The 23,176-nt window shown below is 40.4% G+C and overlaps 1 protein-coding gene across 5 annotated transcripts in view; it reads left to right on the forward strand.

Moving 5' to 3' along the window:
* JADE1 (jade family PHD finger 1) overlaps positions 1-23,176 on the forward strand; it is a 66,257-nt gene that overhangs the window by 19,518 nt on the left and 23,563 nt on the right. For 4 of the 5 annotated variants that reach the window (XR_007773450.1, XM_050946319.1, XM_050946322.1 and 1 more), the window contains exons 3-6: positions 9,562-9,644; positions 9,763-9,837; positions 13,077-13,234; positions 19,400-19,587. Coding sequence is in view for 4 of the 5 variants with exons in the window: in XM_050946319.1 (XP_050802276.1) it covers positions 9,562-9,644; positions 9,763-9,837; positions 13,077-13,234; positions 19,400-19,587 (504 nt within the window). In the remaining variant the exon portion in view is untranslated. The remainder of the gene's footprint in view (positions 1-9,561; positions 9,645-9,762; positions 9,838-13,076; positions 13,235-19,399; positions 19,588-23,176) is intronic. The other variant, XM_050946321.1, reaches the window with a different exon arrangement.

A 23,176-nucleotide genomic window follows, 5' to 3' on the forward strand; every position in this document is an offset into this window, starting at 1 on the left:
ACTTGTCTTCAAACTGCATGTAAAATACCTTTTATATTGTTCATTTTCAGTCTTTTTTTTTTTTAATTAGACCACTGGACTGAATATTAACTTCTTTAGTAGTCATAGATAGGGAGGGCCCTACCAAATTCATTAATAGTTTCATAGATTCTAGGACTGGAAGGGACCTCGAGAGGTCATTGAGTCCAGTCCCCTGCCCTCATGGCAGGACCAAATATACTGTCTAGACCATCCCTGATAGACGTTTATCTAACCTACTCTTAAATATCTCCAGAGATGGAGATTCCACAACCTCCCTAGGCAATTTATTCCAATGTTTAACCACCCTGACAGTTAGCAACTTTTTCCTAATGTCCAACCTAAACCTCCCTTGCTGCAGTTTAAGCCCATTGCTTCTTGTTCTATCCTTAGAGGCTAAGGTGAACAAGTTTTCTCCCTCCTCCTGATGACACCTAGATACCTGAAAACTGCTATCATGTCCCCTCTCAGTCTTCTCTTTTCAAAACTAAACAAAGCCAATTCTTTCAGCCTTCCTTCGTAGGTCACGTTCTCAAGACCTTTAATCATTCTTGTTGCTCTTCTCTGGACCCTCTCCAATTTCTCCACATCTTTCTTGAAATGTGGTGCCCAGAACTGGACGCAATACTCCAGTTGAGAACTAACCAGCGCAGAGTAGAGTGGAAGAATGACTTCTCGTGTCTTGTTCACAACACACCTGTTAATGCATCCCAGAATCATGTTTGCTTTTTTTGCAACAGCATCACACTGTTGACTCATATTTAGCTTGTGGTCCACTATAACCCCTAGATCTCTTTCTGCTGTACTCCTTCCTAGACAGTCTCTTCCCATTTTGTATGTGTGTATCATAACCTAGTCCCAGATTTAGACCTTAGCGTCCAAATATGGGGGGTTAGCATGAAAACCTCCAAGCTTAGTTACCAGCTTGGACCTGGTAAAGCTGCCACCACCCAAAAAGTTAGAGTGTTTTGGGGCACTCTGGTCCCCACAAAAAAACCTTCCCTGGGGACCCCAAGACCCAAATCCCTTGAGTCTCACGACAAAGGGAAATAATCCTTTTCCCTTCCCCCCTCCAAGTGTTCCTGGAGAGATACACAGAAGCAACCTCCGTGAATCTAAGCAGAGGGATTCCACCCTCCCCCGTTTCCAGCCTGGAAACACAAGCACTTTCCTCTTCACCCAGAGGGAATGCAAAGTCAGGCTAGTAAATCTAACACACACAGATTTCCCCCTGACTTCTTCCTCCCACCAATTCCCTGGAGTTCCCCACTAAAGAAAAACTGCAACAGGTCTTAAAAACAAAGCTTTATATAAAAAGAAAGAAAAATACATAAAAATGGTCTTTCTGTATTAAGGTGACAAATACAGGGTCATTTGCTTAAAATAAATATGAATAAACAGCCTTATTCAAAAAGAATACAATTCAAAGCACTCCAGCAACTATAGACATGTAAATAAAAAACAACAAACCAACTTTGTACTCACAACTTGGAAACAGAAGATTAGAAAGCAGGAAATAGAAAAATCCTTCTCATAGCTGAGAGGGACAGGCAGAAGACCAAGAACAAAGGACTCACACACAAACTTCCCTCCACCCAGAGTTGAAAAAATCCTGTTTCCTGATTGGACCTCTGGTCAGGTGCTTTAGGTTACTTTTTTTTTTTCAGGTGAAAGAGACATTAACCCTTAGCTATCTGTTTATGACAGTGCGAAACTGATTTTTCCTTCCTAAGTGGAGCACTTTGCATTTGTCTTTGTTAAACTTCATCCTGTTTACCTCAGATCATTTCTCCAATTTGTCCAGATCATTTTGAATTACGACCCAGTCCGCCAAAGGAGTTGCATTCCTCCCAGTTTGATATCATCTGCAAACTTAATAAGTGTACTTTCTGTACGAATATCTAAGTCATTGATGAAGATATTGAACAGAGCTGGTCCCAAAACAGTCCCCTGCGGAACCTCACTTGTTATACCTTTCCAACAGGATTGGGAACCATTAATAACTACTCTCTGAGTATGGTTATCCAGCCAGTTATGCATCTACCTCATAGTAGCCCCATCTAAATTGTATTTGCCTAGTTTATCGATAAGAATATCATGCAAGACCGTATCAGATGCCTTACTAAAGTCTAGTTATACCACATCCACTGCTTCTTCCTTATCCACAAGACTCGTTATCCTATCAAAGAAAGCTATCAGATTGGTTTGACACGATTTGTTTTTTACAAATCCATGCTAGCTATGCCCTGTCACCTTACCACCTTCCAAGTGTTTGCAGATGATTTCCTTAACAACTTGCTCCATTATCTCCCCTGGCACAGATAATGGTCATGGTCCATTTTGGTCAATTTCACGGTCATAGGATTTTAAAAATAATAAATTTCATGATTTCAGCTATTTAAATCTGAAATTTCATAGTGTTGTAATTGTAGGGGTCCTGACCCAAAAAGGAGTCGTGGGGGCATTTGCAAAGTTATTATAGGGGGACTGCAGTGTTTCTACCCTTACTTCTGCACTGCTGTTGCCTGTGGCGGTGTTGGGCAGCTGAAGAGCAGTGGCTGCTGGCTGGGAGCCCAGCTCTGAAGGCAGAGCCACTGCCAGCTGTGGCACAGAAGGATGGATGGCATGGTATGGTGTTGCCACCCTTACTTCTGTGCTGCTGCCTGTAAAGTTGGGCCTTCAGTCAGTGCTGCCACTCTCCGGCCACCCAGCTCTGAAGGTGGCAGCACAGAAGTAAGGATGGCATGGTATGGTATCGCCACCCTTATTTCTCCGCAGTTGCTGACAGGGTGCTGCCTTCAGAGCTGGGTGCCCAGCCAACAGCCGCTGCTCTCTAACCACCCAGCTCTGAAGGCAGCACAGAAGTAAGGGTAGCAATACCTCAACCTCCTAAAATAACCTTGTGACCCCGTGCTACTCCCTATGGGGTCAGGACACCCAATTTGAGAAACGCTGGTCTCCCTCTCTGAACTCTCTACAGTATAAGGTAAAAGCACACAAAAGACAAGATTTCATGGGGAGAAACCAGATTTCAGAGTCCGTGATGCGTTTTTCATGGCTGTGAATTTGGTAGGGCCCTATATATAGGAAATGATATGAGGACTTATACATGTGCAGCTATGTCTTTACTAAGTAGAATGGGGAAATTAGCCTCAGAAACTCTTCTGCTGTTTACTTTGTGCCCCTCATGTTGGATCTTTATCCTGTAGTTTGACCATTGGCCAGTTGAGGTATGCCCGAAACAAGGCTTTACTGTGAAGAGTGTCAGCTCAGGCAGCAGACAGGGAGACTAAGCATTTCCTTTTACTTCTCAGGCTGCAGATCTTTCTGACGGAGTGTGGTGTTGGCAGCAGTGTCTACTCTACCTCAAAGCGAGTCTGGAAAAAGTGTAGGCAGCTGGAAATGCCAGCGCTTAGCAAAAACAGCAGCCAGGCAAGCATCCATGTCAGAAATGCTTTGCACTGTTGTGCTGCTTGGTTTAGTGATGTAGCAGAGTTGTATTTATGGTAGGAAAAGTGTGTTCGGACTCCCAGTGTTCTCAAGCTTTGAAGTGTTCAGAGGTTGTAGCAGCTCCTGCTCTCTTGGGACACTGCTGGATGCCTTACAGGTGGTTTTACAACAGTGTTATGCATTATATACAGCAGGGGTAGGCAACCTATGGCACGGGTGCCGAAGGTGGCACGCAAGTTGATTTTCAGTGGCACTCACACTGCCCGAGTCCTGGCCACCGGTCCAAGGGGCTCTGCATTTTATTTAATTTTAAATGAAGCTTATTAAACATTTTAAAAACCTTATTTACTTTAAATACAACAATAGTTTAGTTATATATTATAGACTTACAGAAAGAGACCTTCTAAAAACGTTAAAATGTATTACTGGCACGCGAAACCTTAAATTAGAGTGAATAAATGAAGACTCGGCACACTACTTCTGAAAGGTAGCCAATCCCTGATATACAGTATAACTGAATATCTTCATGCTGAGTGGAATATTGGCTGATGGGGAGAATTTGCTAGGATTTTGGATGTGTTTTGGTAGCGCTAAGGACTTCTCTGTTCTAGTGGGCTTTCTAAAATCAAAACATATTTTTGAGTGGTCATTTCACAAAGTGATATAGTTAGAGACAATCATTTTTTCTTTTTCTTTTAAAAATTCTGTTTTTTTTCACAAGTGTGAAACATGTCTCTTCTCTAATTTCTTGATCACATTTTTCTTCTAATACTAAAGGAGCTGTATTTTGTAATTTCATTAACAGTGTACAAGCGAAAAAAAGATATGACTTTGGCTAACGTCAGGCACGTAGTCTCTGAAGATAATATAGGAAAGTTGCTCTACTTATATCTTCCTATCAGCCTCATTCCTTGTCTCTCCAGTGCTGTGGTCTGCCAGAGCCTTGCTTCTCTTAACCAGAGACTGTCCATTTATTTTTCATTATGCCTAGTTAAGTAAGTTATCTGATGGAGGGAAAACAAAATGCAGACTTGAAGTAAGGGGCTGATTCCCCTCCCATTAAAATCAATGGGATTTTTGCACTGACATCAGTGGGAGTTGTTGGATCACGCCCAAACAGACTGATAGAACCCACTCTGACACCCACGAGAAATTTTTTTTGGTTTAAAAAAGGAGTTTCCTAGAGGTCTCTCTTCCCAGTAATACCTGAATGATTTGTATGCTTAACTCCCAGTAGGAGTTAATGTTAGCTGCTTGAATACATGCATTGTCTGTTAATCGAAAGTATATATTTATATCTGATTTTCTAATGCTGATTGGATTGTGTATTTTGGGTAATGCTTTGTTAGTTCTGAAGACTTAAAGTGTATAACTGTGATTTTATTTGTAGGTTAAATACAGTACTTTGATCAGACCATCCTCTCACTGCCCATAATAAAATGTCATGGTCCTCCATTAGTTAAAAAGATTTTCCATTAACTTGTAAACCAGGCTTATGAAGATGTATTTTAGGGTCAAGCTGCCCACAGAACAATTTGGCCCACTTGTAGAAGGAAAGATGTTAGGATGAAGGATTGCAATTTTCATTACTTCTCCATGGTTTCTATACTCCGGTTGATGCGCTCCAATGGCTGCTACACTCTGTGTGTTGGAATTGTGTATTTCATATTCACTATAGAACGTGGATTTTGGCATGTACAACAACTGTGATGGAGTTATCGTTTGTCATTAATCTTCCATCTGTTATAGAATTAATTCATGTAGTATACAGGAAAGATTTTCCCCAAGGTAAATTGTTTAGTTAGGAATGCTTTATGTGTAAAACCGCCAATGTTGCAGACTTTTGATATCTCGATTTGATTGATTGATTTTTTTTTTTTAAAAGACTGGAGTTTAACTGTAAAACATTGTCTTGATCTTTGATGGCTTGCCAGTCTCGGTCACTTTCTTGTGCTTTTTTCTCTGAAACTGGGGAAACGTGTGAATTACTGGTAGGAGAAGACTATTTTTTGGAAATACATTGGTTACACAGAAGTTGTGTGACTTAAATACTGAGGGTTTGTTTTGTCTGAAAAATACCAAGAATCTCTCTAAAATACAGATTCATGTGTTCTTAAGTTTATCTACAGCACATATGATACACAAGCACCACATTGTTTCTAGACCTGCTCCACAACTTTTATTTTAGCAATGACAGGTAACCACTTTCTTGTAATCCAGGAATGTCCTTCAGTACATGTAATTGGACATAAAAATCAGGTCATTTATCAGTGAAATATCTGTAATTGCCTGTGAACTTTTTCTTTCAGTGATTTGCCTTTCATGCTTCCTTCTTTTGTGGTTTTTTTGATCATTTCAATATTATTGTTACTGGGTTACCGAAGGAATGGACAGATTTAACTAGTCAAACACTCTTTGTTGAAATGCTGTGGGTCGATCCTTGTTCCATTGAATCCAATGATATCTTGCCGTTGATTTCATTAGGAGTAGAATCAGATCTTTCCTTTCACATATTATGGGGAGTAGTTATATTTAGTCCTGTTATGTCACTTCTTTTGCTCCTTTCATTTGTTACATTTGTGTTTCTAAATGATGTTATCTAAATCTGTTGATGTTTGCATCTGTTATACTGCATGCTTAATAATTTTTTATTATGTGTTTGTTTATACATTAATTGGATGTTTTTCCCTATTAAAATGAAATGCATGCCAGTGGTCACTTGTTAACTACAGTTGCCTGTCCTAACAGTCATTAAAATCTTAATTCAGCCAGAAGTTCCCCCACATATATTGCATGGTATAATAAACAGCCTGTTCTATTGGCCAGAAAAAAAAATTCAGAAGCCCCACTGGTACCTGTTATGAAAAGGTTACACTATATATTTATCAGCTAAAATGTAGGGTTGGGAGGAAACAGTCATTCTTGAATTATGTAAGAAACTTTGTACTGTCCTTCATTTTAGGAAGTGATAAGATTTTTGGGAGAAAATATCAACCACAAATACTCTGTAGTGGTCTGGTCTAATTTGAATTATTCCTCCCAGAATGGGGAATCTAGTGTAAAGTTTCTATATTAACATAAGCATGTCAGAGCAATTTAGGAAGTAGTATTAAGATTTAGGAAATGGTGATAGGATTTGAGTCTCCATGCTGCACTAAGGTCAGGTCAATGACCTAGCTGTAATGTTCTGCACTATTGAGATTAACAGAATTACATTTAGGATGATGATTTGTTTTGTAGCATCTGCTAGTAACAGAGCTGAGAAATATTTTGAATTAACCAAAAGGATATTAATGAAACAAATAGAGACAGAAGATATGCCAATAATTATTTTTGCTACCCACCTCCAGTAGCTTCCCACGGGGACACACACGATCTGAAAAAACTATCCATTAGCAGCTTGTTTAGAAAAAGCCATATGCGTGGTTACTGTCAATCGCCAATTGATGTACACTTATCACTAGAGCTGAATTAAAGCACACAGTTAAAAATTCAGAAGTATATCACATTGTTGCTGTTCTAATTTTGCCAGATGCATGCATCACTCGTGAACAACTGTAACAAAATTCCAGAGTTATTAGCTGTGTTACTAGCAGAAGCTACAGAATAAAACATCATCTTGTTAATGGAGTTTGTCATTCAGTACCCTGAATGCAAAAAACCAACACAAAAAACCCCAATATGTAAGCAAAACCAGCAATCATATCCACCTATGGATTAGAAATCTCAATTCTGCTAGATTGCTGCTGCAACAACCTAATTAGTCAAATATTTCAATAGCTCTTACTGTAGTTGATCAGACATTAATGTTTTGAGATTGGAAAAATTATTAGGATCTGGACAACTAGGTACAAAAGTGTGTGTGGCTGTGTACCTTACAGGGGCACAGTCAATTGGAAAAGCATACTTCTCTGAATTATTTTTACTTATATTTTTAACAATAACATCTAAATACTATAACTGAAAGGGACTAAAGAGAAAAATAGTTTAATGTGTTTTTTTTTCTATTCATTTGCTATGTGCATTTGTCAGTTCTATATGGTTGGTTTCACTGTTTACCTTGGATAGCCAGTCAGAGTGAAATTCTCCCCTGTGCTAAGGTCCAGCAGAAGACCAGTGCACCACTTAAGGTTTTAAAGGAGACTTAAGCGGTACATAAACCTTGTGTTGACTTTCTGCACGTAAATGAATCACTCTTAGTTACTTTCCTCTGTTTTGTGTGGATCTTTCATGCAGCACAAGGAAGAGAAGAACATTATACTGTTCAAACTGTGATTATAAGACAAAACTAAACAACAATGGCAAGGACTCAGGGTCACGTGAAGTACCTGCAACAACTTCAAGTATATGTCTTTGTGGGTGCTCCACTGTATGAGTTTATGCAGTTGTGCTTTCTTGACTGGAAATTATAAATAGCAGCGTTTGCAGTTCCATGTCTGTGCAAAGCAGTGCCCATGCTCCCAAGTGAGAGCATATAAAGAGTTGCAGACCCCAAAATTATTAGCTTTTACATTGAATGTGTCCCTTTATATCACTATTTTCTGATGGGATTATCCTAAAGGATATGATTTCTATCCAATTGCTGCACACATTGACTTAACTTGTGCCACTGTGAACTTTCCATTTACCATCCATTGTTTACCACTCTGTAACAGAGCATTTTTTAAACCAGACTTACAAATGTGTTACTACGTGAAGACTGTGGAAGGCCAAATGTTGTTGTAAAATTATAGCTTAGTGGATGCTTCTGTCCAGCAACTATGTATTATCTCTTTTGAGTGACAGTCTTGTGAAGTCAGTTTACATTGAAAATAATATTTTGTGTTCCCAGTAGAGGGAGGATTGAAGACCTGTTCTTATTCTGCGTTCATTGCCATATTACTTGCATTACTACTGCAGGTTTCTGGGGAGTGATGTGAGGCAATACTGCTCTCATGGGCCGCAGCTGAAGCCTACACATTGCTCCTAGCACTTACTGGCTGAGACAGCAAAGAACTGAGTATTAACCTTAAGGCCATTGTGCCAACCCCGCTTTGTTTGTTTGTTAATGGTTAAGGCTCAGAACTGTGGGATCTTTGTAGTGCTGGTTATGTGGACACTCTGATCTCCCCATTACATCCTTTCTGTCAACGTCTGTGTTTCATTTTCCAGTCCTCCCTCCTCCTTTGTCAATCACTATCATGCTAATCTATTGTCTCTTCCTTTCACCGTTGTCATATAGTTTGACTTGAGTAACATTTGTGTACCTTGCCATGCCAGTAAAGTGTCATTTGATTAAATTGATCAGCACTGGCTCACCATAAGCAGGTTTTGGTCACAGGTTTTGTGCTGGTCCTGTGGTGTCATAGCATTTCTAGTGGGATACATTCTCCCCGCTCTCCCTGACTTCAGATAGAATAATCTTCCTAAAAGCAGATAAAGGCATCCACTCTGTATTGAAGAATCCTGGGACAAGGGGAAATAGTTGGTCCTGAGTATATTGATTGAAGAATTCTACATATAAAAACCCCATGACGCTGCTCAGTAATCTCCTCATGCCAGAAGACAGACAGACACGTCATATAGTCTTACAGTTCCTGGTTGTGGAATGGCTTTCTGTTTCACCTTGAAAAGAACTCCATCCTAAGAGAAATTGTGGGGACAGAGTATGTTCTGCATGGATGTGCTGGGACATCAGTACATTAGCTTTCAAGATTTCACCTCAGGCTATCCACAGACTTCCCAGCTAGTTTTTAATCCTAAGGAAGTGATTTGTGTTCGGATCAGTATTGTTCAAATAAAGAACTGTTGTGCCGTAGATTTTCTAATATGATGCCTATAAAAGTGTCATTTTTATGAAGCCAATAAATATAGCTGTCGGGATAAAAAAAAATACATGGAAGTGAGCACAGAAGTGCTAGACTGAGCCAGCAGTTTTCCCCTGCTTGTTCATTATGAAAGTCTTTTTGAGGTGTGTGATAAAAGGCTGAATCTTGCTCTACTTACTCAAGTACTCACTGAAGTCAACTGTCCTACTTGTGTGAACAGTGTGAGCAAAGTCCTTTTCTGACTGATGAAAACACTCTTTTCAGTTGATCATTTTTTATACCGTAGGCTTGTCCACCTGGTCCCAGCATTCCAGATCTCGACACCGGAGGAATTCATGCTCTAGACATGAAGACCGAAAACCTTCTGAGGTATTTCTGGAATTGTACTTGCATATTGCTACCTCTGTCTAGTAAAACACACACATGCCTTGTTAAAGAATAGATTTCTTCCTAATCATATTTTCTTTCCTTTTCTGCTCCATCTCAGCTGGCACCCAGCAACCTTTCCTCTGGCCAGGAGATCAGGGAGTTCAGCTGCTACCACAGTCACTGCCAGCACCAAGTTAGTTTTTAGCCATGAATATTGGGCTAGTTTGGTACCAGCCCAACATAGCTCTGAAACTTTTTCTTTCTTTCTTTCTTTTAGTGGTTTGGGTTATTTGCTCTTGATTTATGGTGAACAGTAAAAGTTTATTTTTAATCGTTTCATAGCCTTTATTTGGCCTTAATTAATAGTTTTTATTTGTTAACAGACTTGTCAAACCAGACATCTATCTCTCTTAAGCTTCATATGCAGTGCTTTGAGGAATTCAAATCAAGGAAGAAAATGTAAATCAATTTGAACTTTTTGGGTGGGTCATTTGTAGGCACCAAATGCATATGACCCACTGCACAAAAGTTTGCAGATGCCCTTGCCTGAACTGATCTGAGACAATCATTAGACCTCAGACTGCATTGTGGCTGAAAACAAGGTATTTGCTTCAGAAGGTGAAATTTCTTGGGTTAAGTCATTTTCACTGTGTCAAAGTACTTTAAATGCTTCAGTGGCTGATGTTGGGGGAGAGACATATTTAGCTAGATTTCATGATGACAGTGTACTTCCTTCTCCCCAGGGATAAACAGTTTTTCATGGGGGAATTATGTATGCTGTTCAGTGTATTAAAAACACAACAAGAGAGCCACTTGACCATCAAGTAAATGACCAGAGATAACTTTTCAAACCCTGATCTTGTCTTTCTTGGCCCAATCCTATTTTTGTGCTGTTTCTTTCTCCCCTCACACACACATACTAACCTGTGGCTCTTCCAATATTCTATTTTTCCCTCCCTTTGCCTTTCTTCCCAGTCTGAGAGGTCTTTCTTTTGCTTCCCCCAAGCTCCTGTCCTTATTTCTTGTATTGTCTTCCAGTGTGCCAGCAGATAAGTGACACTCACTAAACTCCCAGGGTGAAATCCTTGTCTCATTTGAAGTCAGTGGCAGAACTCCCATTGACTTCAGCAAGGCCAGGATTTCACCCTCTCTCTATCTCTGAAGTGCTATGTGCCAGTTCTTCAGCGATAATGATTTTGTAAACTTCTTTTGCTCCAGGCACATTGATTGCATCAGAAATTAGCAGAGCAGCAAGGACAGTGACACAAGGCAGAGAGTCTTGGAAAGGATTTTCTTGATGGTCAAGTATTCCATTAACAACTTCTTACAAATTACTAGCCACAAACTATCAGACTGAAAAATGTTCATATCTTGTTTTTTACTCAAATCACTAGAAGTACAAAATCCTATGGCTGGCTCTGCTAGTTTACTGGGAGAGCGAGTTTGTTTTGTGGATTCTGTTTCATTTCTTGATTGCAACCTCACAGGACTGATGGTTTAGATTTTTAAAAAAACATTTTATTGTATTACATTACCTTTATTCATCCTTTTCTTGAGAAACTTACAAATTAATCCTTAATTGTAATGGGATTTATTCTTACAAAAATGCAGACGTGCACCTGAAATTAAAAAAATGTCATCACTGGGTGTAAACAGTTTTGAAAAATAAAAATAAGTAACACTTGGATGTTCCCCAATTTGAAATCCAGGGCATAACAGAGAGAATGAGAGAGTGGGGAAAAAAACATTCGGGTGTATCATGTGGCTAGACTTTTTATACTGTATTTCACTGTAGAGATTTTTTTCCCTAATGATCAGACTAATGATCGGTTCCCTAAAACATGTAGAAAAATCATAGATGACTTACTGTAATTTGAAGTGTTTTAATGGCATATGAAAGAAGCCACTGTCCCGAGGGAAGGCAGCCTTATGATTTGTGTAACCACAGTGGACGCAAATACCTTACAGATTTGTGCTTTATCCACAGCCAAACACAACTGTTGTCAGATACTAACACAAAACAGCCAATATGGAAGTTGGATTAGGGATTCAGCACAAGAGTAGCAAGTGTGAAGTAAATTTGCATCATTAGCAATGTTTGGAGAATCTAGGAACAGAGTCTTGCCTTCCTGAAAATCTGCCTGAAACTTCATAACTATACAGTATGAAGCTGGATATGTGCCTTGCTGACTGTACCTGCCATAAACTGATGAGTTTGCATATGGACTTTTCTTGTGGTTTTCCTGGCTGGTGCTGGATGGGCTGATTCCCTTGTTTTGTTTGGCAAAGGGCTTGGTTTACAATCTTACATTCTTGTTTTCATTGCTTGTTTGCTTTAAAACCTGTTGCACATCCATTCCTTTGCATGTGGCATTAATTAGTTAATGTATGTAAAGCGCTATTGAGATGAAAAGGGTGAAGAATTAGTTATTACTGTTATGTAGCAGTTTTGGTTGGGGGCAAAAGGGGCAGAGAGTGCTGGAAGATGTGAAGGCAAGTGCTGTCTTGCTATTCTCATGCCTGTGATATCACCCTTCAGTTTCTGCTTCACTGAGAGACAGTGGCAAAGCAGGCAGAATGGAGCTGCCACAGAAGCAGCACAGCATACTCCTCACAAGGGTGAATCCATGTTTATTTCCTTCTATGGCTTGTTAAAGACCGCATCCCTGCTTGTTTATGGCTGATAACTCCAAACTCGCCAGACACCCTGCAGGTTTTAGAGGCTGATGCCTTAAAAAGGCAAAATGGAATTGTATGTGTTATAGTGCAGATGGTAGATGAGCGAACATTAGTGCTGAATGTGGAGATGCCCCAAGAGATCTAGTCTGAAGCTTGTTTTAGTTGATCTTTAAGGTAATTTAAAAAAAAAAATCAAGACAAGCTGCCTTGCTTAGAATTTGCTATTGCAGTTGGTCACGTTACAGTCATACCTTGTTTTCTACCACAGAGGATTTTTAGAATTCTTTTGGATTAGTCAGGGATCTCGTAATTTGAAAAGCACAGGGCTCAGTCCTGGTCCTGTTTAAATCAGTGGGAGTGTTGGTACAGTGCTCAGATGGAACCGGATTGGGTCCATTGTTATCGATAGGTAATGCTACAGTTTTGGTGCGTGATCGTGAGAAGCTTTGAGCACCTGCAATTCTCATTAAATTTAGAGGGAGTTACAGACATGGGGCACCACTCAGGCTTATGCCTCTTTCACAGTGTGAACATTAGGAGTCATAGAGCTGTCAGCCTTATGTCCGTTATATCTGTGTCCCCTTCTCTCTGCCCCCTGAGGTGAAGTTAAATGGCTGTCCTGTAATAGGCTTTTGTGTTGGTACAATGACCTTGTTATGCACTGCTCCATGGTTACCCTGGAGCTGTGAATCATAGAGTGTAAATATCAAATGTCAGTGTCTCTGTTCTTTCTCTTGCTTGGTTTCTTTGCAGGTGTTCAGAACGGACTTGATCACTGCCATGAAGCTACCTGACTCCTACCAACTGAACCCTGATGAGTACTATGTGCTGGCAGACCCCTGGAGGCAAGAGTGGGAAAAGGGAGTTCAGGTGCCAGTTAGCCCGGGGGCCATCCCTGAACCAGTAGCCAGGTATAGTTTGGAGAAATATAAACAAACATATATACGCTTAGGCCATCAGTTATACATCTGGATGCCTAGGCTCTAAATTAATATTTAAGCATCTAGTTAGAAATGGCCTGATTTTCAGAGGTTGTGACAAATCCTTTGCCTCCTATTGAAATCAGTGGGCATTTCAGGTGCTCAGCATTATTGAAAATCTTACCACTTCTTTTTAGGTAGTTGAATATGAATGTAGGAGCCAAATTTAAATTACAGACCTTGGAGAAAATTGCTGGTTTTAATTTTGGTTTTATGAAGTTTTCTAACCTTTTTCTGTTTACTTGTAACTTAAATTACCTTGCTGTACAACACTGTAGCTAGATTAAAAAACTTTCAAATTATTCAGAGCCGTCAGGTTGGGCACATAGTTAAGCTACATAAATGTGAGTGTTCACATTTGTTACTGTAATTACCGTAATCTTCCCTCTCTTTGTTACACTTGCATGTTGTGTCTTGTTTCAAATGAGACTGTATGCTCCTTAGGGCAGGGACCTGTTGCAAACATTTTTATTCTGTAAGGTAACTTCATTGTACTCAGTTATAATGATTCATTAATGCATGTAACTGTTCTTGTTGTTGTTTGTATTGTGGCAGTGCCTACAGGCCCCAGTCATGGAACAGGAGCCATTGTGCTAGGCTTGGTACACACTCACAACAAAAGGATGATCTTTACCCAGAAGAGCTTTCACTGTTCAATAGCTTAATTGGCTGAATTCTGCGAGAAGATAAAATGGGGTGGGAAAAAGCAAGAACTGTCACAGATCATTTTTTTTTTTAAGGAGAATACATTCTGAACCAAACTCAAAATTGCAGAAGTTTTGGTCATGGACTATGTATGTATATACATTTATTTAGTAGTCAGAGTTGATACATGTGCCTTCTGGAGTAGCAAGCTATGCAAACTTGTTCATAGACTCATAGATTTTAAGGTCAGAAGGACCATTATGATCATCTAATCTGACCTCCTGCACGATGCAGGCCACAGAATCTCACCCATCCACTTCAATAACAACCCCCTAACCTATGTCTGAGTTATTGAAGTCCTCAAATTGTGGTTTGAAGACCTCAAGCTGCAGAGAATGCTCCAGCAAGTGACCTGTGCCCCATGCTGCAGAGGAAGGCGAAAAACCTCCAGGGTCTCTGCCCATCTGCCCAGGAGGAAAATTCCTTCCCGATCCCAAATATGGCGATCAGTTAAACCCTGAGCATGTGGGCAAGACTCACCAGCCAGCACCCAGGAAAGAATTCTCTGTAGTAACTCAGATCCCATCCCATCTAACATCCCATCACAGACCACTGGGCATATTTACCTGCTGATAATCAAAGATCAATTGCCAAATTAATTGCCAAAATTAGACTATCCCATCATACCATCCCCTCCATAAACTTATCAAGCTTAGTCTTAAAGCCAAATATGTCTTTTGCCCCCACTACTCCCCTTGGAAGGCTGTTCCAGAACTTCACTCCTAATGGTTAGAAACCTTCGTCAAATTTCAAGTCTAAACTTTCTAGTGTCCAGTTTATATCCATTTGTGTCCACATTGGTACTAAGCTTAAATAATTCCTCTCCCTCCCTGATATTTATCCCTCTGATATATTTATAAAGAGCAATCATATCCCCCCTCAACCTTCTTTTGGTTAGGCTAAACAAGCCAAGCTCTTTCAGTCTCCTTTCATAAGGCAGGTTTTCCATTCCTCGGATCATCCTACTAGCCCGTCTCTGAACCTATTCCAGTTTGAATTCATCCTTCTTAAACATGGGAGACTAGAACTGCACACAGTATTCCAGATGAGGTCTCACCAGTGCCTTATATAACGGTACTAACACTTCCTTATCTTTGCTGGAAATACCTCGCCTGATACATCCTAAAACTGCATTAGCTTTTTTAACGGCCGTATCACCTTGGCGGCTCATAGTCATCCTGTGATCAACCAATACTCCGAGGTCCTTCTCCTCCTCCGTTACTTCCAGCTGATATGTCCCCAATTTTATAACTAAAATTCTTGTTATTAATCCCTAAATGCATGACCTTGCACTTTTCGCTATTAAATTTCATCCTATTTCTATTACTCCAGTTCAAAGGTCATCCAGATCTTCCTGTAGGATATCCCAGTCCTTCTCTGTGTTAGTAATACCTCCCAGCTTTGTGTCATCGGCAAACTTTATTAGCACATTCCCACTTTTTGTGCCAAGGTCAGTAATAAAAAGATTAAATAAGATTGGTCCCAAAACTGATCCCTGAGGAACTCCACTAGTAACCCCCTTCCAGCCTGACAGTTCACCTTTCAGTACAACCCGTTGTAGTCTCCCCTTTAACCAGTTCCTTATCTACCTTTCAATTTTCATATCGATCCCCATCTTTTCCAATTTAATAATTCCCCATGGGGAACTGTATCAAATGCGTTACTGAAATCAAGGTAAATTAGATCCATTGCGTTTCCTTTGTCTAAAAAATCTGTTACCTTCTCAAGGAAGGAGATCAGGTTGGTTTGGCACGATCTACCTTTTGTAAAACCATGTTGTATTTTGTCCCAATTACCATTGACCTCAATGTCCTTAACTACTTTCTCCTTCAAAATTTTTTCCAAGACCTTACATACTACAGATGTCAAACTAACAGGCCTATAGTTACTTGGGTCACTTTCATTAGCCTATTGTAATAACTCACAGTGGAGTGTGCATTAGCAGTCTGTTTGTCATGCCTTGGGTGTGCTATGAGGCTGTAGGCCAAGTGTCTGTAACCATGTAAAAAATGCCCCAGTAGCTTAATAATGAAGGGCTTATTGCAGTTAGAGCCTGGCTGCTTACTGTAAAAAAAAGAAAAAAAGAAAAAAAAAAGTAAACAGTTTTCTGAGGGCTTATGTAATGTATCCTTCCACTGTGCAAAATAGTTGATAGTAAAAGAATTGGCGAACTTACCGGTAAATATTTATAAGAACAACAAGAATATCCACAGTTACTTTAGATAGGATACAATTTTTATAAGGGTTATAAACCCTTATGTTTCAGGACATGAACTAACCACTAACTGCCTGAGTCAGGAAGAAACTTTCCCCCTAGGTAGGTTAGTGCATAATTGTCTGTACTGGGTTTTTATACTAACATCTGATGCTGTCCACCGTTGGAGACAGGATACTGGGCCATTGATCTGAGTTGCCGCTCTTCTGACTCTTTGGGTTGTTTCTCACTCTTCTTACTTCCCAGGAGCCCGGCTTCCCTTTCAGCAGCAAGTTGTGGCCCAGCTCAGTTTCTGTTATAAAAACTAAATAGGAAATAGTGGATAGCTCCCTCTTTAGTTTTTATAATAGGAAGTGAGACTTGGCACTTACTGCTTAAAGTACAGCTGGGCTTCTAGGAGAAAGGGGATACGGGGCAGTTAAAAAATCCACTGTTTCATTGTACCAGCCCCTCTGCCCATCTTTCCCTTTCTGTGGGGATGGTGATGTTTTGCTACAGAATTTGATTTCCCTGCTGTGTGTTGCTGTGCCCTGTTTTCATATTTTTCAGATCAAAATACTGTATAACCTCACAAGAGGTGGAAAATACTAACGCTATGTAAAGAGCCCTCTGCCCTGCCTACCTTCTCTCACCTCTTCCTCTTACAGGAAGGAGTGGAGTCGTTTGATTCTCTCCACCCCTGCTCCTCATGAGGATTCTGGAAGCATCTTTTTTTTTCCCTCTTCCTGCTGCTCTTCACATGTGTAGGGGACAGACTAGGGTTGGTTGGGGTTAGAGGAAGGGAGCAAAATGGTTATTATTGCTCATTAATCCATCCCATAGTTAATACCAAAATGCTGTAATGATCTTGGGCATAATTTTAGGAAGAGAGAAGCATGACTGTAAAGTGAACTAATGACATTCACTGGCAGTTGATGCAGAGTAGGAGGAAATACATTTCACAGAGAAATTATTCTTGTTATTACGGTGCTCAGAAGTGAGCAAGGTGCTTTGTAGGAGGAAACCAAGAGACAGAGTCACTGCACTGATGCAACCAATTAGGGTAACAAACAGTAGGGATGGGATGGGGTGAGAAAGAACCAGGGTTACAGCAATATGTCCATGTGGTAACTCACTGCTAGCACGTGCTCATACTGATGACTCAATTAAATGTTTTTGTGTACACAGTAATTATTATTTTATTACTCTACATCATGAAGATAAAAAAATTGCCTTTTGCAGGTCCTATGAGAATGACCTGTTGAAAGCCAAACTACCTGTTCTAGTCTGTTCATTCAGTTCTGGTTCTTGTGCTGTGCCATCACCATGTTATCCAAGCATGGCACTATTTTGGGCAGCATGGGCAGGATGCTGCTTAGATGCTATAATTTCCCCACAGTAGGGGATTTTGTGTGTAGAAGATTTGGAGAGCAGTGGTCAGGCTAAAACAGTTTCCCTGTGAGATGTAGTATATAATATTGCAGTACAGTATTATTCAGTATAGTACAGCCAGGACTGGCTCAAGATACCAGGGGCCATTCATATACTGACTGATACCTCCCCTGCTGAAAAGCCCAAGATTCAGCGTATGGCTTTTCCATGCATTCTGCTTCAGATTCCTATGATGTACCAGGACTGGTTTGGTACCATGATGGAGGCTGGACTAGATAAATGTGTCCAGAACTGGATGTGTATAGATATAGGGATAGTGGATCAAGGGTTCTTGTTGAACAGGAGAGAACATGCACTGTGTGTCAGCGAGGTCACAGTAGAGTGACGGACATGCTACTTCCCCCATGAGCTCTCTCATGAAGTAGCTCATTCTCCAGACCATGAGGCACTGGAGCACCCCTCACACTAGCACTAGTGAGGCTGCCGTGATCTGGGGACCCAGCTGGAGATTGGGTGCATTGCCTGAACTTGATCCAGATATAAGTTTTATTTTCTGTAGCATCTTTCATACAAATCAAATCTCAGAATGCTTAGAGTTAAATAATAAAGGAGAGACTGTGGAATCTCCTTTGTGAACTTCCAGAGAACATTGATATGGATGGGGCATATGGAACCTGCTACCTGAAAGCAAGGTGTTAGCAGCACAGCTGCTCCATGGCTACTATTCCAGCCTATGCAATGGAATACACCTTTGCCCCTGTTCACTGCATATGCATTCTTTCTTAGTTACTGGATTTGTATAGTCACAGAAATCCAGGCAACTCAAGTGTAGAGCAAGTTCCACTGTTTTAAATGTTTTGCTCTGTTTCCAAATTCCTTACAATTAACTTTTAACAACTGTGCTTATGCACAGTTTCAACGTGGTTGCAACCAAAATATGCTTTAATTAGGTTTGGCTTGCCACTGTGGTGACCCCACCAAACCATATAAGGACATACGACAGCTGCAGCTGAATTTAAAAACAGTGGATGGATTTTGTTCTAAAGTCTGGCTCAGTCCAGTTTTAGTGATTTTGCAGGGGGGAATGCAAATCCCTGAGAGCCTGGACTTAAATCTGAGCAGGTAAGTGATGAAGGGACTGATTATAAACAATTTTATGAATTGTCATGATTATTTCCTTGTGGAAAGGTATTTAGGATGTCACAGAAATGAAAATTATAGCTATCTATACAAATTACTGTAAAAACAATAGAATTTAATAGAGAATGTTAGCCTGTGTATGGAATTTTTAAACCATCCTATAGAATTTAATTGAGTTGTGTTCAGTAAGTTGGTTTATAGCTATTATTTTAAATTTAATTCCCATGCACATAGTACCTGTCATCACATTAACAGAGTATGGCCTATGTGGCTTTAAAGCGTGTCAGTAACAATTCCATTTAAAAGTAGCAAGTACCATGTCCTCTTGCTAGAGATGATTTGTAATCTCTCTTCTCTTAGATCCACCTGTAAGTCTTTTAATGAACTGGGATTTAAAAAATGTGAATTATTTTATGTAGTATTGCCGGTCACTTTAAAATGATATCTGAATGACTCTTTCTCTGTTTTATGTACCCATCCTTACTTCCTGCAGTGCTGCGGGACTTTGATGCTACAAGATTGCTGGGGATTTTTAGTTGCGTAGAAAAAGGAAGTGCAATTTAACTCCCAGGCACTAATCACACAGCAGGATTAAGCATTTCCCAGTCTGTGCTAAGGGATTTAAAACCTGGTATAAGTAACATCTGTATTTACTATTTCTTCAGGGTTGTGTCTGAGACAAAAGCAGTCACATTTACAAGACCCAGGAAGTACATCCTTTCTTCAGGTTCTGAGCCTCCTGAGCTGGGATATGTTGACATTCGAACCTTGGCGGACAGTGTGTGTCGCTATGACCTCAATGATGTGGATGCAGCATGGTTAGAACTGGCCAATGAAGAATTGAAAGAGATGGGTGAGAGAAGCCTCTGGTAAAATTATGCGTGCTGCTGAAGTAGGCTGGCAGTTCTGTGCAGGGTTTGTGGGTGAGAAAACTGGAAAGGAAGAGGGGGGTGTAAATCATGTAAATTAGGATGTAGTTTATTTGTGATCTTATTTTTAAAAACCACTAGCCTTTAAACTCTTATCCCCAGAAGCCCTCAGTGAAGGGTGGCATTGCTACTATGGGCTAGATCTGTGGAGAATATCAGCCCTATGCATAGCTCCATTAATGTCAGTAGAGTTGCGCTTGTTTACACCAGATCAGAATTTGCCCCCTTCCTCCCCACCCACAAGAATTCCCTCAAATAACCCTTTTGTTGCCGTTGTTTACTTCCTTGGAAATAATATCAAAATAGACAATTTAAATAATCTGACTATCCATCCTTTTTTGATTTAAATAATCTGTCCATCCATCCTTTTTTGCTTGCTTGCTTTTCCATGCCTCCCTTTCCTAAAATGGAATGAGAAAACTCTCAGCCCCTCTATAGCTATAGCTAGTCATTTTTTTCTATTTGGACAGAAGCAGTGTAGTAGACAGAAGTGTTTGGGAGGTTTAAAAACAGAAGCCAGACTGTTTGGGGAGTGAGACAGCAAAGAATTGGCTCAGTGATTCCTTTTGAAAATGTCCCAAACTCTATTACTGTGTCCCTGCTTTTCAAACAGGAAAAGGGATTTGTCCTGGTGGGGCTGAGGGTTCCCCCCAAGAAGAGGTTGCGTGTGGGGGAAGGGAAGAGAACAAACCACTTCTTTATTATGATGTGTGCTCCAAAAGTGGGAGCACACCATGGATCTTACTAGGATTACACAGGATGTAAGTCAACGCAGAATTTTGACCACAATGTCTAGATACGTGAGAATATATTGTGCCAGCTAGAAGGATTTTGGATATTTTGGTGAGCACAGATAATACTATTGAGTTTTATGCTGTGGCAAGTCCCTAATTTGGGTTATGGTTACAGTTTTATGGGTTTACCATTGACTAAACAGTTACAGGACCTGGCAAGCCAGGGTCATCTGGTTATAAACTTGTAAAGAAATTATCCTGAAGAAAACCCACACAGAACAAACAAAACTACCAACTCTGACCTGGTCTCATGTTCAGGCTTTTTTACCCAAATCTCAGGTCAGGCGTATTTACATACACAAGGTGCATTACGTGATGTCAGCCTTAGGTTACACTTCTGGCTGCTTTTAAAATATTCAGCTTTATTTAAACAAGCACTAAAAGTGAGCAGACAGTCTGAGATACTCATTCATTCTCTTCAGCTCTCTCTTTCCTCTTCTCTTCCTGGAGAGAAGGGGGCTGTTGATCCTGAAGGGAACCAGAGGGAAGGCTAGCACAGCACCAATTACAGGACAGATGTACATGGAAGTGATATAGGGTGTCTCTGTAGGGAAGGAGGAAGGAGGCATGGGGTTTACCCTGCAGCCAGTGGCAGATGCAGTGACCATAGGGTCATCCTCTGCAGGCTCATTCCATTGTACAAACTGATCAGAAGGCAGGGGAGAAGAAAGTTCAGAACAGAGTAAACTGAAAATTCCCACTTGTGGGAAACCATGTCAGATGCTAGGAGAAAATAATTCCCTGTGTTGGGAGAACTGTGTCTTTAGAAGCCTGGCGCCCCATTATTCCCAGCTTCTCCTGATTTCTTTAAACATTCTGGGACAGATTTAGCTCTTGGTTGTACCATTGTAACTTTAGTGGCGTTGATTTATGCTGATGAAATTCAGGTTATCTCCTGTGAGCTACAGCAATATAGTCTAGGGATAGCCATGATTTGATAGGTTTTACTAGCTTAACATGCTCTTATGGTAGATTTTTGTGACTGATATGCCAGTGCACAGTAGTTTGTTTGCTATAATCCTTTACACATGTAGTTATTCTGTAAAAAGTGGGGAAGAAATTCCTTCTTGGCCCCAGCAGGCAGTGCATGCAAGGCCTGAAACATGACATTTGAATTACTCTTATAAAGTGTTGCATAGCAAAAGATATTAATGGTTATTAATTAATTATTTTATTTATTTATTAATAATTAATAATTAATTATTAATGGTCATTAAAATGAGTAATTAGTTGTTAATCTCCAGCTGTAGCATTTGCCTGATTTGCTGTGGCAGTGAATTCCAGAGGTTGACCTGACACACTCTGCAGTGCTCTTTTTGATATTTAAAATGTGTATTATTTTTCCAAAAGACCAGATATAAAATATTAAACTTTTTGGTAAAAATTCTCATTATCATTTATAAATTTATAGCCATTAAATTACAGTGAAGTCCAATTGTGATAACTAAATCTATAAGGTGGTAGATGGTACTGCATTGGGACTTAGTGCTGTTGTAAACTCCTTTCAAACTACCTACTGTACTAACTCATCAGCTTTCAATCCATTATCACCTGTTTTCCAGAATCACACTTCTCTGCCATTAGGGACAAATTCTGTACTCTTCCACTGTGCAAGTACTACAGGAGGGCAGAATTTTGTATGCTGCTTATTCAGCTGCCCTGCAGCTGTGGGGCCAAAAGGGTGAGGGCTGGGCTGGAGCAAAGCAGAGTATTCACTGCACTGCAGATTCTCCAGACCATTTCCCCATGATGAAGGAGGTACCTTTAAGTTGGCAGGCCCATTAGAATGTTTCTTCTCCAGCTCTGTGATTTGAGGGAGCGAGGGATTCCTTCTCCATCTTCCTGTGGAATTCCTCAGAACCCATGTGAATTAGTTGCTCTGAGAGCGAAGGACAGGATTTGCCCTTATAATACACGTCTAGAGTTTTCTATCTTCAGTATGGCATAGTAAACAGTAATTATTGGGAGCAGGATTAAAACCAAAGGATCTTTGTTTTTCAAAGCCTGTACCCTTTTGCAAACTTCCATAAGGCTCTCAGCTTGGAAGTGCCGGAGGTAAATTGGCCTTGGTGGAGGAGAGAGCTTGCTTTGAAGTAATACTTCTTTTTCAGACATACAGGTGACTGTGGCCTGGTCTACACTACGCGTTTATACTGATTTTAGCAGCGTTAAACCGATTTAATGCTGCACCCGTCCACATAATGAGGCCCTTTATATCGATATAAAGGGCTCTTTAAACCAGTTTCTGTACTCCTCCCCGATGAGAGGAGTAGCGCTGAAATTGGTATTATATCGGATTAGGGTTAGTGTGGCCGCAAATCGATGGTGTTGGCCTCCAGGCGGTATCCCACAGTGCACCACTGTGACCGCTCTGGAAAGCAATCTGAACTTGGATGCACTGGCCAGGTAGACAGGAAAAGCCCCGCGAACTTTTGAATTGCATTTCCTGTTTGCCCAGCATGGAGCTCTGATCAGCACAGTTGGCGATGCAGTCCCAAATCCAAAAAGAGCTCCAGCATGGATCGTACGGGCGATACTGGATCTGATCGCTGTTGGGGAGACAAATCTGTTCTATCAGAGCTCCGTTACAGAAGACGAAATGCCAAAGCATTTGAAAAAAATCTCCAGGCTATGATACAGAGTCCACAGCACAGTGCTATGTGACAAGCGTAACGGAAAGCCAAAGAATCAAATGGACGCTCATGGAGGAAGGGAGCAG

This window comes from Gopherus flavomarginatus, chromosome 3 (genome assembly GCF_025201925.1).
Source record: "Gopherus flavomarginatus isolate rGopFla2 chromosome 3, rGopFla2.mat.asm, whole genome shotgun sequence".
NCBI classification, from domain to species: Eukaryota; Metazoa; Chordata; order Testudines; family Testudinidae; genus Gopherus; species Gopherus flavomarginatus.